This window comes from Catharus ustulatus, chromosome 4 (assembly GCF_009819885.2).
Source record: "Catharus ustulatus isolate bCatUst1 chromosome 4, bCatUst1.pri.v2, whole genome shotgun sequence".
In the NCBI taxonomy this organism is placed as follows: Eukaryota; Metazoa; Chordata; class Aves; order Passeriformes; family Turdidae; genus Catharus; species Catharus ustulatus.
In genome coordinates, this window is record NC_046224.1 from 61,321,606 (window position 1) to 61,338,442 (window position 16,837).

At 40.3% G+C, this 16,837-nt stretch overlaps 1 protein-coding gene across 1 annotated transcript in view; it reads right to left on the reverse strand.

Annotated features, from left to right (window-relative positions):
* The window catches only part of LOC116995366 (anoctamin-2-like), a 147,936-nt gene that overhangs the window by 35,063 nt on the left and 96,036 nt on the right, over nucleotides 1-16,837 (reverse strand). The window contains exon 15 of the mRNA XM_033058045.1: nucleotides 2,136-2,210. Within this exon, the coding sequence (XP_032913936.1) occupies nucleotides 2,136-2,210 (75 nt within the window). The remainder of the gene's footprint in view (nucleotides 1-2,135; nucleotides 2,211-16,837) is intronic.

Genomic DNA, 16,837 nt, shown 5'->3' on the forward strand with positions numbered 1-16,837 from the left:
AACAAAGCGAACACCATGCCTGGCTTAATACAAACAGAGGAAAAGCCAGAAAAAAAGGAAAAGACCATGACACAATTCTTGAAAGACAATTCCCAAAAATGAAGTACACAATGGAAGTAAAGGGAAAAAAAAATAAAAAGGGAAGATTTTACACTAAGAAAACCATCACCAGCCTCAAGAATCAACAGGAAAAGTATGGGATGTAAAGCACAGGGAAGGAGGGACAGAACAAAACAGAATCACTCTATAGCAATGTAGAAATCTGCATGGAAAGTACCTATAGATTTTAAACACCAAACCCTTTTGGCCTGGAAAAGGTAGCATTAAAAATTCAACAATCACTTCTGCGGCACTAGAAATTGCTATGACTTGTGTGCAGGTCTGTGTCTGGGTACTCCTGCACATTCAAGATTTTATTATTAATTTTGTACATAGGCTCATAGTCAAAATAATTAATCTGTGTGAAAAATAAAAATAGAGGTAAACGAGACCAATAAGGTTTACAACACAATTCTATTTCACAGATTGACAACAAAACTTCAGTCTGATCTTTCCTATTCCTGTTTAACTAATCTAGCAGGAAAAAGGGAAACATCCCATCCAGTACAGAGCAGATTGCAATATCCATGTAGGATAGCAGAGCGTGCTCTCCCTCATCAAGAGTTGGCTTGAATTTCATGCATGGTTTGCACGTTGTCTCTTGTAGGTACTTACATATAAATAATGCTCAAAATATTGCAAAAATAAAATCATTGTGTCCACTTTGCCAGATGGTGAAAGTCAGCCTAGTTCCACTAGTCACGAACAGGAGTTGAAGAATTGGAGCTCTGCGTTTTACATCTCACAAACTCTAGGCAATAACCCTTTATAAATCTCTCTGAGATGTAACAGTAAGCAGGGAGGGTAATACCTGGACTATGAGTCAGGAAAGCACTTTAAGCTCATGCTTAGGGGAGATTTAAACATGTGGTGAAAGTCAAGAGCACATGTAAGCACCTTGTCTGCAGAAGAATTACTTGTAAAAGCTAAATCAGGGCTGTGTGCTTAGTCAGACTCAGTGTGGTCTGCTCTAAGTGAAGTCATGACTGAAGCCACTTAGAGGTTCTTTCTAAAAAGCAAATACTGAGTATGGCCTCAGGATGGTAAACTCACTCAAAATGCTGCAAGTACACCCATAAATGACACGTCTATAATGTACAGAAAATATTCTCAATATGCAATGCATGCATCTTCATACATATATAAACATATCTATAAGGGTGTAGAAATAAACTTCAAGATGAGCATTTGATTGTCAGCAAAATAGATGAAATCTTCACAGGGCATCTGGTGCAACATATGCAAATTCGAGTAAATTACAAATACACGTAAGTGTCTTAAAATAATTTAGGCCCCAGGTCAGTTTCCCTAGTTAGATGCTGCAATGGTGTAAACAGACTTACTTCATTGCCATTTTATAGTGGCTGTAGATATGAACAGAAACTTTCAGTCAGTTACTACTGTAAGCAGAGGGATAATGGGATCCTTTATCATGTAATTTGGGGTTTGTTAGCCAAGCCTTCCCGTTGCTGTTTACAAAGTCCAGCAGCTTCATGGTGTACCTGTATTGCTGGAAATTTGACTTTTAACCAGGACAATGGTGTCCCCACTTTAGAGGCTGACCTGCACAACTGATTCTTGTTTCCAAGGGAGGACTGTGTACCATGATCTTCCTCACCTGAATGTGTCTTGGATAAATATTTCTCAATATTTCACCTGGGTGTCACCTGTTCCGAAGCTCAACCTTTCTGAACATTGCTGTGACCAACATATGCAATACTGTTTTCACAACTAAATATCAATGTTATCCCTTCACTGGATAACAGAGATGGAACAGAAACCCTAGGGGAGAGGCAGAATTCATGTAATGAACAGGTATTACAGAAAGTCAGCCCTTCCACAAGCAGCCTTTGGAAAAAGAGAATAAAGGTGGAAGCAGGAATTGAGTTCCATGAACCTTCCTAATATTTCTCCCAAACTGACCTCACCTTCAGATTTTTAACATAATTGAGAACAGCAATTCAAGGGTTTCCTTCTAGATGCTCATGGCAAAGTTTCTCACACTAGTAAACAAGCAGAAGTGCAGATTATGTTACCATAAATAAAATGAGTCCGAAGTTTGCTGCATATCCAGGCATGCGGTCACTCCATGTCAGCTTCTCCTTTTCATTCTGTAGGCAAAACACATAAACAAAATAACAGATGTGACAGAACTGTACAATAGGAAATATTAGAATTAACAGGATCTGTTATTGACAGCCATTCTCAGTTCCCCTGCTGTGATTTTGAAGTATATTAGGTGATTTAGAACACTGATATTTTAAAGCAGATTTTAATTTCAGATAAAGGAGGGGAAGAGTAAATAAGACATGTAGAATATGTCTGCAGAAACCAGAAAATATCCTATGCAACTGTGATTTATTATTTGGAAACATGTATTCAGCTCTTACTAAAGATCATATCAGGAGAAATCCCTGAGACTGACTTTAATTTATATTTAGGCAAAGCAAGATTCAAGCATTTATTCTGAATTGTTTCTTGTAAAGCTATAGAAGAGCAGTGCTTGAGACAGAAACCATGATAAAAATGCTGACTACCGTTGAACCCAGATTTTGTTTTCTGATGGTCACAAGCATCAAATGTGACCTTCAGATAATTTTTGCAAGACACCCCAATCTTCCCCTGGTACTCATTTTATAGCAGAGGGAAACTACAAAAGCAAGACCCCTCTGATCTCTGATGCCAGCCTTGTTTTCTTCATGCATAAACAGCATCTCCCTGTTCCCTGCATAATTTAAAGCCACTGTGATCAGTGAAATCCAGTACGCTTTTCCCCTCCCCACACAAACTCAGCTCCAGCCCCAGCTGCATGTACATCTAAAGAAGACATTTGAAGATGGATTTATGGGAGAAATATGATTCCCTCTTCTCAAAATAGGTTTCTTAAAATAATAATAAGGTCGCTGCTTTGTTTAAGTTAAACTAAAACTATATAATCAAATTAACTAAGGACACAAAGCCAGCTGCTGTTGGTATTTCTGTGAAGCACCATTGCTGCCCCATGGACCAGTACTACCCTTACACTGGAGTTAGCCCAGAGTGATTCTGAACCTAAATGAATTTAAATCAGATTAGAACTCAGGTCAAAGGTTTCCAATAAACCATTTCTAAGGCACAATTGCCCTCAGATAAACATAAAAATCTGGGAGCATTGTGCCTTTGAAAGAAGCTTCCCCAAAGTAGAATTAGGAATGCAGTATATAAGTGCTGAAATGCAGCTGTGGATTTTCTAACCAGCATGAGGAATTAGACCTAGGACACAATCCTGCCTGCACATCCATTGCCATGGTGGTGGTGCCTCAGACGCTGTGGGAGGGAATGAACATTACTCAGCAGCCCCTCTCGTGACCTCTCCTTTGGGACAGTCCTGGCAGCAGTGGGGCACAGCAAACCCAACCAGAAACACCAATAATTTAACCCAGTGTATGCAGCACAAAAATACTCTTTACAGTTCACACACAGAGTCCAGCACATAGCTGGAAGTGTACTTGAAAAAGCATTCCTGTGAATGCACACATGCATTTCATTGCATTTTGGCTGTTACCACTCAGCAATTCTACAGAACAGAAAGAAGTTCTGAGGGATTATACTCTCAGAAGGCCTGAAGGACATCACATTTTACAGTAACACTAGGGCTGTATGGGGCTGTGCCTTGTGCTAGTGATGAACACAGGGCTGATAATACAGAGATGGGTTTGTTATTGCTAAGCAGAGCTTACACTGAGCCAAGGCCTGTCCTGCTGCCACACTGCTGAAGGAATTTAAGAGGAGACACAGTCAGGACAGGTGACCCCAAATGACCAAAGGGACATTCCAAACCTTATGGCAGCACCATCGGTGTATAAAGTGGGGAGAAGAAGGAGGGAGGGATGTTTGGAGTAATGGTGTGTCTTCCTGAGGAACTGTTGAGTGTGATGGGGGCCCTGTTCCCCTGGGGATGGCTGAACACCTGCCCATCCACGGCAAGCAGGGAATTAATTCCCTGCTTTGCTTTACCATAAAGTTGCCTTTATCCCAACCAGAGATTTTCTCCCTTTTGCCCTTCCCATTCTCTCCCTGATCCTGTATTGGGGAGTGGTTGCACCAGGATGGTCATCAGGCCATCTTCTCAGCTGGCTCTTCCATGGGTGTGCTTCCTTGAACCTTACTTTTCCATGAGTTTGCTATGGTCTGTAGCACTCAGCCAAAGGGAGATCTGAACAACATGACGAGTTGCTAAGCCAACATGAGAAGAAAGGAAATGCTGGATGAAAAAACTAAGTCGTTTAGCATGGCAGAAAACAATTTTGGAAATTTAACTGAATATCCTAGAGCTCCCAATCCTTCCCAGAAGTCTCAGGTATTCCTGGTCCCTCCTAGAGCTCCTAGTCCATCTCAGTTTTTCACAGTTCATCCTCACCCATCCCAGAGCTACCAGTCCATCCAGGCAGTGGAAGGCTACCTTCTGTTCTTGTGACCAGAGACAGGACTCCAGGAAATGGGATGAAGTGGAGTCAGGGGAGGGTCAGGGTGGATATCAGGGAAAGGTTCTTCCCCCAGAGGGTGCTGGGCACTGCCCAGGCTCCCCAGGGAATGGTCACAGCCCCAAGGCTGCCAGAGCTCCAGGAGTGTTTGGAGAACTCTCTCAGGGATGCACAGGGTGGGATTGTTGGGGTGTGTGTGCAGGGCCAGGAGCTGGGATGGATGAGCCTCTATTTGAAGCAGAAAAGTGTAAGCATTTATTGATGCAACAAGATGAAATGGATCATCTGAAGAATAATCTCAGTGACAGATATGTTACACTGGGGAACATTCCCCAGGATGAACTGTGCTGCAGGGGAATATTTGTATGCAGACAGAAAACCTCACAATAGAAATTGTTTGGTTTTGTGCCAAAGGCAAACTAAGAGATTTACTTTAAAAATCTTACTTTCATTTTCTTTCAACACAATGATGGATTTGCAATTCTAGTGGAGGGAAGAGCAGGTTTTGGTGTGTGTGCAGTGATGTGTTCCTGTTTTAATGTTTAATGATGCATTGAATGTGCTCCTCGAAGACATACAACTATTTTCTTACTAAAAAATAAAAACTGAAATTTAAAAAATATTCAAAAAAGAAAGAAAGATAAAATTAAATCCCTTCCATATTTTTCTGGATGGTTTATTTCCATATGAGTCGCCTAACATGGCAAAGATCCAGCTCTGCATCCTCAGGTAGGTGGGCCTCTGAGCTGTGGAAACCTGGAAGTACCCTGCACTTGGACAGCACCAGGCAGCTCTTGAAAACAGTTCTATGCTTCTCTGTGAATTAAACCACAGCCACTTTGCTCAGATCACAAGTATTTCAGTTATTAATTGATATTTTCCCTCAAGACCACACCTCCTCCAAGCAGGTGTTTCTAACCATCAGCAGTGCTAGCTCAACCTGCACCTGGGGAGTATGGCCAGAGATTTTCTCTCTTCTCCCTCCTGCTTTGCAGTGCCAGTGCTGAAATTCAGGGTCTTCACTGTGGTTGCACCTGGGTGATCCCAATGATTTCACTGGACTTGCACAGAGCTGTAATAATTAACTGGAATTTAGTAAAAGATGCTCAGAAAAGAACAAAATCCAGGACTCCTCTCTAAGGTCTTACACTGCTAGCAACAAAAATAAGCTGCAAAATTATATTTCCAATTACAAAATCCAGAAATTCATCTCTAAGTATGCCCAGTAAGCTTCAAATAAGTAATTGCCATTTTTATAACTGCACTTTTCTTAGTAGATTTTTACTTTAATTTCTACTGCAATACAAATCTTTAATTTATGTAAAAACAGCACTGTCCAAGTGAGCATCTAACAATATGAATTGTGGTATCAAATACAGCTCTTTTTTATCTGTGTGACACTTAAAACACTGCAGGCTCAAGGCAAGGCCTGGAACGAGCTGCTTCTGAAATAAGGGGTCCCTATAATTTTACTTTGGCTTGAAATAAGTTTAAGACAAGGAGAAAAGGATCCTTTTGGAAAAAGATCCTTTGGAAAAAGAGCCTTTGGAAAAAGAGTCATTTGGAAATTATAATCCAGAAAAAGCCCGAAGAATGGGCAGTTTTGGAAAACAATCAATTTCAGTGTGATGACACAAAAAGAAGAACAATCAGGGACCATCAGCATTTCTGGGATCTTGCAGTGGCCACAGTGGTCATTACAATTAAGAAACTTCGGCCAAGTTCATGGGATTCTTTCTCTATTTGGGCCTCAAAGTTTTTGAGGGCTTGTATTAGCCCTCAGACTTCTGGGAGGAAAGACAAAACTGCTGCCATGCTGAGCACCTGCAATGCCTGTGTCTATTCCTGTCTGAATCTAGAAGTTCTGCTTTCACACTCCCACAGAAGCAAAAGAAAGTGCTTTTGGTTTGAAACCCATTAAAAGAGAGAAATCATTAAAAGAGAGAAATTCATTTTCTATTCTTCTTGCTCAAGCAGCAGTGGCATTTTAACAGTAAATGTGGTTGTGTTTTGTGAGTAATGTTCTGTCTCAGGATTGCACATGGAAAACAAACTGCCAAGACTCATTTGGAGACAGATGAAGAACTGCAAAACCTTTAATTAAAAATTTTTGCTGTCTTTGAAACATGCAGAGTAGCACAGACACACCATTAGTTTCAGTGGAGCTTAGCAGACACACTCTAAATCTACATTGTGGAAGCAATGCAGAATAGAGAGCTGTGAGAAGTGTTTGCAAGGCTCAGTACTGGTATCATGGGAATTAATGGACTTTAAGGCTAAACAGTGTTATTTTTAACCACCCAGTCTTAGTTTCCTTTGTGATCATCTCCTTGAGATGATCTTTGCTATAAGGATAATAAATGTGATTTAACTAATTTTTTTGAAAAACTTCTAATCACAACTTGAGCATTTTTGTGATGAACAGTCAGTTACAAGCCTTATTAGGTTGTTGTTAAATACCTTAGCTGTTGAAAGTGTATGGCTTATTTCCAAGCTGAATTTGCCTATATGCATCCTCCAGCCTTGGCATTTAGCAGCAAATTTGTCAGTTAAGAGCATCTGCTGGCAGAAATTTGGAGTTTAGCTATGGGTTCTTCTGAACTGTGATCATGGCACCTTTTGGCTTTTAATGTGGCTGAGACCACTCCCTCAGAATGGGACAATCAGCCAACCCCATACAGCTGTATTTCTTCTCCTGTAACAGGGTTGAAAGTAAATCTACTACAGGCTACAGCCCCGACATGGGCAACTGACTTGGTGTTAGTGGCTATTTTTTCTTCTGCCTTCACTCAGAGTCAGGATAGAATGCTCAAGAGAAAGATTTCTTGTTTGGACTTGGTTGTTTATTAAATCTTATCTAAAGTACAGAGAGTTCTTCAGCACTTCTAGCTATCAACCAAAAGTGAGAAAATGGAGGTGAACCTAGCGAGTTACAAGGTCTTTTAAAGGCTAACTATCTAATTAATAACTAACATATTTATACTTTTGAATGAACACCTGTGACCTGCACTGTGGGGTTTTCTATCCAACCAAAAACTACTACCTACAATCAAGAAGAAGGAACAAGAAGGAAGAGACAATGCCCAAGAACCTCCATCTTGTCCCATTACTTATTACTGCATTCTAAAACCCCAAATTCCAAACCCTTCACCATGTGAAATTACACACTTCTATTTTAACTACACAGCAGTGATTCCAACTCCATCACTCAAACTTGGGAGCCCTCTCCAAGACCTCAGGCCAAAAGCAGTGCCCTTTTGAGGGTCAGTGTCAGAAAGCACAGAAAGTTCAAAACTCCCAGGCTTCAGGGTTCCAACAACTTGGCCCTTCACATAACAGGGCTCATGGAAATATGTGTGATAGCCAAGTCTCTATGCCTCTGGAGACTTACAGCCCTCCCACAGGACCAGAAATGCCTCATGTGGTGAGGGTGAAGGTTGTGCTTCCAGCCATGGAGGCTGGCAGGAAAGAGGATACCAGCCTCATCTCTGTCAGCTGAGATGCTGGCAAAATGAAGGGGAAAGTCCATGAATCCAAGTACTATCTAATCCTTATGAGTCTTAAGACTACATTCTGAAATTCCTAATGAAAAATAAAAAGTCCCAGAGAAGCTGTGGCTGCCCCATCCCTGGCAGTGTCCAAGGCCAGGCTGGATGGGGCTCTGAGCAACCTGGGATAGTGGAAGGTGTCCCTACCTGCAACAGGGGCTTGGAACTGCGTGGTCTTGAAGGTGCCTTCCAACCCAGGCTATTCCATGATTCTATGACATTTGCACAGCATTTGACACACACATCTATATATATACACACACATTAAATGTATGTAAATGTATGTCACATACATGCAACGAGTACCTTGATAAGAACTGGCCACTTGCAGTAGATTTGTGGAAATATTTCAAGCTGTCTCCTTCACCCAGTAATAATAATGACAAAGGCTGGAAGTCTGGTCCCACTGTAATTTAAATCTGTAAAGCCAGACTTGGTTAAATTAATATGCTGTAATTTACTCAGGGATAAAAATGGTTCCTTTGCTGCAGTTAAACTTCTCTTGACGCTGGCACTCAATGCATTGTGCCATATTGCAATCTTTATTGTGTAAGTGGCATTAAGGTGCTTAGACTTTATATCACTGTTTAATATCAAGTGCTTGATATTTACATATGGTTCAAGTGAAAACTGGCAGCACTTAGTCTTTTACAATGACAGTTTAACATATGGCTTTACAAGTATGAATTATTTATGTCAACTTGAAGCCATTCAGAATATTACCAAGAAAACACTGTAATTTGCACAAACAATAGGGTTACATCTGTAGTCATAAATATTCATTGTTTGTCAATGCTCTTTGTAGATGGTTAATAAATCATGATGAGGCTGATCCTGAGAAGGCAAAGGGCCAGCTGAATGAATACATCTGGTGGGATTTCCAAAGCCCCTGACTGACAGTGGTACCTAGGCCTGCCATAGTAAAGAAAGTGGTGCTGGAATGTCACAAATTCAGCTCAGGGCATGAAGGGATACCCTTTCTCCTCCTCAGATTTTGTTGTTTAGTTTATCTCCTGAAAAGTCTCAAAGAATGTAAATAAATTCCATTTATGGCTTTAAAATACCCTTAATAAATATTGTCAAGCATAAGGAAGACAGAAATTGAGCCAGACGTGTTTACTTTACTTTGCATGGTTAAATCAATTTAATATTGACCTTGATATTGACTGGACATAGAACTATCAAGGAAAACAAAGTGAGTTTCAAAGGCTGACTTTGGAAAAAAAATGGATTTCACTATCCTGGAGTTCACTGGATTTCCAACCTGCACTTTGTAACCTGAAATCCAGAGCACCACTACTGTAATAGTCAATCTGGTTTCACACTTTCTCATGTAAACTGTGAACATCTAATGCAGAAGTTAATAGAATAATAAACACAACCCATTTTTAAACAATTTGTTGTGCATAACTTTTCTAAAAAAATTAACTTTTAGTAGTTCCGATAATTCACCAGCATTTAATTGCTGGCAGGGATTTAATTTAAGAGTTTCTCTCTGTAAATTATTTTAAGCATAGGACTAACAGTTCTGTGTGAGTCCATTGGTCACACAATCAGTTGCCAACTACTTGCAATACTTCTTAAAATATAAAAATGTGCAAAATTATGTTATCTTTTGTAACTTCAAGTCTATTTGTCTAGTTTACCTGAATTTCATCTTTAAAATCACTTGTTTAATCTCATTATAACTTTCATATTAGTAAATTTGGCCCAATGGAACTAAGGCAGTTCGCAATTTTGCAATTTGCGAAGCACAAATTACAGTTCTCTGAATTAATTCAACTGAGCTGATGATTTCAATTCTGGAAGACATGAATTTGGTGCAAGACTCTGAGGAAAGATGTCCTTTCCATGTTCCCTTGAAGCTTTTCTGGCCTAATTCTGTGTCAGTGTCCTATCTGGAAGAATCTGGACTGAACATCTTGCTGCTGTGAAATCATCACAGAATTAGTCAAGCAAGATTTCACTCCAAGGCTTTGGCATTGCACACTTAAAACATGATTCTCCATTGTCTTACGCCATGTGAAGCCACTTATCCTCACACAAAGCGTGAGACAAAGACATGCAACACATTATCGGCTTCCTTGGGTTGCAATTTCAAATTTAGCTTACACAAACTGTGAATGATCACACCAGCACCAGAGGAGAGCACAGTGGTGTAAATTTTAGCAACGTTTTTAAGCTGGTAATGAAAAGCTTGAGGAGCAGAGAAAGGATTAAAAGGGGGATGTGGCTATGCAAAATTCTTTCCCTGGCTCCAGAGTATTTATTACCAGCTGTAAAGTATTAATTAAGTTTGTATTGTAACATTTGAATTTGCTATAAAGTTTGAAATGCAGTTGCAGAACACAATCTACAGAGGCAAACTTTTGCCAATAACAGAGAGATGACGTGCAGAAAAGAGTTCTGGATAAACAGCAAATGTAAGACTGGAAGGATGGGAGAGGATACAAGAGTGAGGGGCCTCCAGCTCTCTCCATTTTGCTCCAAAACAGACAAATTTTGGAGTTACAAAAGTCCTGCCCCTGCTTTCTCTGTCATTTTCATTGGCACTGCTCCTTGCTCTGATCCCATTTCCAACAAAAATATTTTGTTTGGCTAATCATGGAGAAATTCTATAGCAAGGAGAAGTCCATAACAAGCACACCTGTACCTTGACACAGCCAGCCAGCCTTGCCCAACAAGAGTGAGGGAGTATGGAATAGTAATTAAGAGGTGTCAATAAAGCAAGGAAAGGCAAAGACAAGGAGGCAAACTCTTAATGAAGTTGGAAGAGTAATGAAATACATACATTTTGGTATTCTGGTATTATCTTTAGACACACATACATATATATATACACACATTTCTGACGGTGTCAAATTGGCAGTGTCTTCCTCATGAGTCACAGAACCAATCAGGTTGAAAAAAGAACCCTGACATCAGAAAGTCCAAGCTTTGACCAAACACTATCTTGTCAACTAAACCAGAGCAATGAGTACCACATCCTGTCTTTCCTTAAACACCTCCAGGTATGGGGATTCCACTGCCTCTCTGGGAGCCCCTTCCAATGCCTAATCACCCTCTATGTGATGAAATTCTTCCTGATTTCTAACCTGAACTTCGCCTGATCCATAGCAATCTAATTGCAAGTCCTTTCCAATTTCCAAACAGAGAAATGATAACTACTCATACACTGGGCTGAATTAGGTAATATTTATTCCAATTGTATATGTGCTAAAACTGTGTAGGAAACACACAAAGCTCTCCAGGGGGCTACTTCTTACCAGCATCCTAGATTATTTTCCCCTTTTTTTTTCTTTTCTGAAGAAACAGTTTTGTTGGCAGTTGGCATTAAAATGCAGATCTATTGAAAGATGCTTTGAAAAGTCTCATTTGGATTTATTAAAAAGCAAGTTGGCAAAATGGGAAACAGTAGGCTTCACATTTCATTTTCTTAAAAAATGTTTCTCTGTCTTTCCTACAATTGGCAAAAAAAAATAAAAAATTGAGTAGGTCTATCAGCAAAACAAATGTCTGTAATCCCAAACCAAATAAGTGGTGAAAGCAATGGAAACATGTACATTAAACTGTAGGTGGTATCTAGTCAGAGATTACAGTTTAACACATTTAACAACTCTCCAGGCCATGTCAATTGGGTTTGCAGAGAATACTAAGTAAGGACAGGTTGTGACTAAAGAAGGGAGCAAAGATTAAATACCAGGCTGCTGAGAAAGCAGAAATACAAGCATGAAATAGAATGAGTTTCAAGGAGGACAAATTAAGGCTGATCCAACAAGGAGCATAATTCGAAACAGCAATAATGCTCAGCAAAGTAAAAAGTGATATAAAATATTCTTGGAAAACAGTGAGTTACTGTGTTAAAATCAGATCTGGAAAGGATAGAAAAGTTTGCAATTTATACTTGGATCACCCTCAGAGGTAGTGAAGAGATGAATGTTTTAAAGTATGCACAACTTGCATGGGTGTAAATTGTACGAGTATGATATGGAGTGAATTGGGGAGTGGTCTGCACAAAATCAGCCCCCTAATGCATTCCAAATCCCAAAATCTCTACATTCACCTCTAGCAAGGAATGAACTCATGTTTCTCCCAGATGTTTATACATGGGAGAGAGCAAGTAGAGTATGCGAACATATATTCCACTGGATGAGCACAGACCTGAGCTGACCCTACCCGGGCTATTTCAAGAATTACTGAAAAGATCACCAAGTTGCTTGGATATGAGGAGGATACACTGAGAGGATCTCTGGAAGGAGCCATTAATCAAATAGAGTGATTTCTGATGTTCTACCTCCCCTAAAAGACGTGCTCCAAGTTCTCATACCAAGCTAAAGAATTTCTGAACTTCTGGTGTCATCACAGAAAAGAGTGATATGGAATCTTACATCTAACCCCCCATCACAATCAAATTTCAGCAAAAGTTAAGAAAGAAAGGAGTTTGTTTCCCAGAAAACAGCTTAAAATGTGAAGTCCTCAATGCAGTATTTAGCCAAAGTTCTCAAAGATATGCAGATGGATCCTCTAATTTGCTACAGTTCTTTGCACTCAGTTGCTGGAATACTTTTAAGGTTGACTCTATCCAAAGGAAAATTGTAGGTGTTTGTTGGGTGTCCTCTCTTGGCGCAAATCTGATCTACAAGTTTCTATTACATAGAATGGCCTGGGTTGGAAGAGACCTTAAAGCTCATTCACTCCCTGCCATGGGCAGGGACACCTTCCACTATCCCAGTTTGCTCAGAGCCCCATCCAGCCTGGCTTTGGACACTGCCAGGGATGGGGCAGCCACAGCTTCTCTGGGAAACCTGTTCCAGGGCCTCACCACCCTCACAGGGAACAATTCCTTCCCAATATCCCATCTAACCTTGCTCTCTGCCAGTGTGAAGCCATTCCCCCTTGTCCTGTCACTCCAGGCCCTCCTAGTTGTGTAGTAAATTCACTCTCTGAACTTCCCATCAGCCATAACTAAATGGGAGGAAACACAATGATAGGACAGAGAGCACTTTTGTAGGGAGCTCCCCCTCATGTTTATTCTACATGAATGACCTCTTTCAAAAGGGAAAAGACATGTTTGCTTTTCACCCTTGATAGAACATGGTCATTACTACAGCTGCAGAGACAGGGGATGGAGGAAGAAAGATCCTAAATCAGTCACCAAAGGCATCATGTCACTTGGTATCGTGGCCAAAATTGGTGGTAAGCCTACAAAGTCTTGCAGCCTAGACATCACTCTAATGAAAGGATTGCTCAGATCTCTCACAGCTCCAACACAGTCCTGAATACTCAGAGGTTCAGACTTACTGATATTGGCCCAACAGTCCATCCAAATCTGCAGGTCACAAAACGTTGTTAACTGGCAATGGGTGATGGAATAAAGGAAATATCGGATGTCTCAGACATCAGCTCCTGCATCATCCATTGCCTAAAATGCTTCAATTCTCATGTCTGTAGAAGTAACCAACAACATATAGGCTTATAAAAGAACCATGATTATCTATTCATGGGAATAATAAGATGGAATCATTCCTTCAGAAACAAAGCAATTTCATTTATGTCCAAATAAGATTGAACATATTAGCAACAGATTAAACATCTGGAATCTTTTAAATAATTCAACTAAATGTGCAATGTTATTAAGAAAAGATGTGTGTTTTTCTATTGGGATTTATGTCTAATACTGATTTCCCCACAGATGAGCTTCATCAGGGAGCAGGAGGAACAGCCAAAAGAAAACAATTTGCTTAAGTGCTCAAGAATGAACTATTTGCTCAGTATTTTAAAGAAGGTGAAAACTAACACTGTGACAGTCCTGCCAAGCATGGCCAGTGTGTGTTTGGTCAACTGAAACCTGAGATCTGGTTTACAAAGGTCTGGAAGTGATACAACACTGTCAGGTTCAAATGAGACTCACCAGCTCAGTGCACTCAAACACTTCAAATTCCCAAGCCCAAATTTCCAGCATTGCACTTTAGGGCCTTCAAAGGCCTAGCAAGGAATTTCAGATCCCATTTTCTTTACTACTATCCCATGGATATGGAATCTGGCATATACCTGGGGAGGTTGCTCTACAAAGAAATTACACAAATACCACCCACATCCACCTGTTTCTCTTTTCCTGAATGATCCCATTGCCAGCACCCCCAGGGATGCCAGGTGGCTTTCTTCATGAAAACAAGTTGTTCAGAGATGCTATTTCATATGGATTGCCAGCCTTTGAGACTAGAATGTCCTCTGGGGACAAGGAGTGGGTGGGATGTTTCCCCAGTACACAAAAGAAGTTCTGTCACAATTTCTAGCCCTGTGGATTTCTCCTGCTCTAGAAATAACCCAGACATCATAAGGCCCCTTTGTCACAGAACTTCTGGAGTGCACATTTTCCCATTCTTGCCTTATTCTTCTGCAAGACAGATATTTCCTTTGTGCTGCCTCCCACCAGAAATCTTCACTGGAGTGAGGAACAGGCATCTGTCCATCGGTGCCTCACAGAAAATCCATGGATTATTTTGTTGACATCATTTCTTTCTTAGTATTCCTCTTCTAGAGTCCCACACAGATCTGGAGGGTGTCCAGAGTAGGGACACCAAGGGATCAGAGGGATGGAGCAGCTCTGCTGGGAGCAAAGGCTGAGGGAATTGGGATTGTGCAGCCTGGAGAGGAGAAGGCTTTGGGGTGACCTCATTGTGGCCTTGCAGTGCCTGTAGGGAGCCACAGGAAAGATGGAGAGAGACTCTTGACAAGGGCCTGGAGTGACAGGACAAGGGGCAATGGCTTCACACTGACAGAGGGCAGGGTTAGATTGGATATTGGGAAGGAATTGTTCCCTGTGAGGGTGCTGAGGCCCTGGCACAGGTTTCCCAGAGAAGCTGTGGCTGCCCCATCCCATCCCAAGGCCAGGCTGGATGAGGCTCTGAGCAACCTGGAATAGTGGAAAGTCCCTGCTAGAACAAGATGGTCTTTAAGGTCCCTTCCTACCCAGGCCTGCCTGTGATTCTCTGATTTCTTCATACACAGTATGTGGCTTCACCTTAAAGAATCTCCAGCACAGAACTAATTCATAGCAAATCCTATTTCTTTTGAAGACATTGGCCACTGTTTGTCTTGGCAATGGTCTCTGTCTCTGCTCCTTCTTTTGCCCAGTCTTCCAATTCTACCCATAGACCCAAGAATCTCTGGTTCCACTACAATACACTGGCATTCTGCACCTATTTTGGTCTCACTGCTTCTCTTCACATGTTTTTGTTGTTCACCTGCTCCCTGTTCAAACTTTCATCTCAGACCGGAATCTCTCATTGATAGAGATGGTACTTGGCATAGAGTTCTGTAAAATATTCTGTTTATTTTCAAAATGTCTATTAGATTGACTCTTTCTGATGGTAGTAAATCTGTTCCTATTATCCACTGTAACCTGAGAGATCATAAGGATCAGTAAAAGTAAGAAAATGGACCAAAGAGTCAATCTCAATCTAAAAAAAAGAGTCAATAGCTCTGTTATGAACAGGTGGCAATGAAAAGTAGGCTTCATAAGCATTTAAGCAAGATAAGAAGTACAATAAATGATTTTCTTTCTCTAATGAAAGTTTCACTGCCTTTCACAAAAAGAAAAGGAGGGAGATATGTCGCAAATTAGGATGGAAAGCTAAAGTGTTTGTTTTCAAAAATGTTTTTAATTACTGTGAACCAAATGTTTTACGTCAACAACTTATAATATTTTGTTTTCATTTCTTCTATTTTTAAAACCCCTCTAACATAAATTCCATTTTGAAATAACAAGTAATTTAAAAACAACAGTTGGAAACTCCTCACTCTATAAAAGTTGAACTGAGATATTTTATTAAAATCAAAACATGTTTTAGTGAAAAAAAACCCCTGCATCAAACAGTATTTTACTGCGAGGGAGTTTGAATGTATAGGGGCAACATACTGAGCAAAAATTCAGCATTTGCATTTAGAGACGTATTTTATGAAAATTTTTTTTCAAGTTTTATCAGAATAGAAAAATAATATCTGCACCACCACAATGTACTGTCCATATTTGTATAGAGAATCTTGGAATAAAAACAACAGAAAGTCTACTTCATGCAATAGCAATAAAATACTAAGAATTATGGTTCTATCATAACTATATTAAGACAAAGCATCTTGTCAAATGCTTGTAATTACAGTGAGAGGAAACATACAGTCACAAAGCAGATCTTTAAGTTCTGTGGATTCAAAATTCTATATTATATAAAAATATTACTGCAAAGGCCCCACTATGGCTGAAATTCATTACCCTTTTGAATAGAGGAACCATAGAATCATAGAATGGTTTGGGTTGGAAGGGATCTTAAAGATCAGCCAGTTCCAATCCCTTGCCATGGGTAGGGACACCTTCCCCTAGCCCAGGTTGCTCAGAGCTCCACTCAACCTGGCCTTGAGCACTTCCAGGGATGGGGCTGTCATTACAGTTAAATTCCAAGCTATACCATTGTTTTGAGAGAACTCTGTGTTTAACTCCAATTGTTTTAAATTTGTAGCTGCTTCATTCACAGCTTAATAATTTAGCACTCAATCTGTTAATGCAAGTTCTAATTGAGCTAAGAGAGACCCGAACATTCAGTAGCTCACCTAAGATAAAGCTATTTTCAGTTTCAACTCAAAAAGAGTGCATTGGGAGCAATGCTTTACCTGCAGGGATACACCGTGCTATTCCATAAGTGGATTTGCAGAGAATTCCTTTGTGTTGCT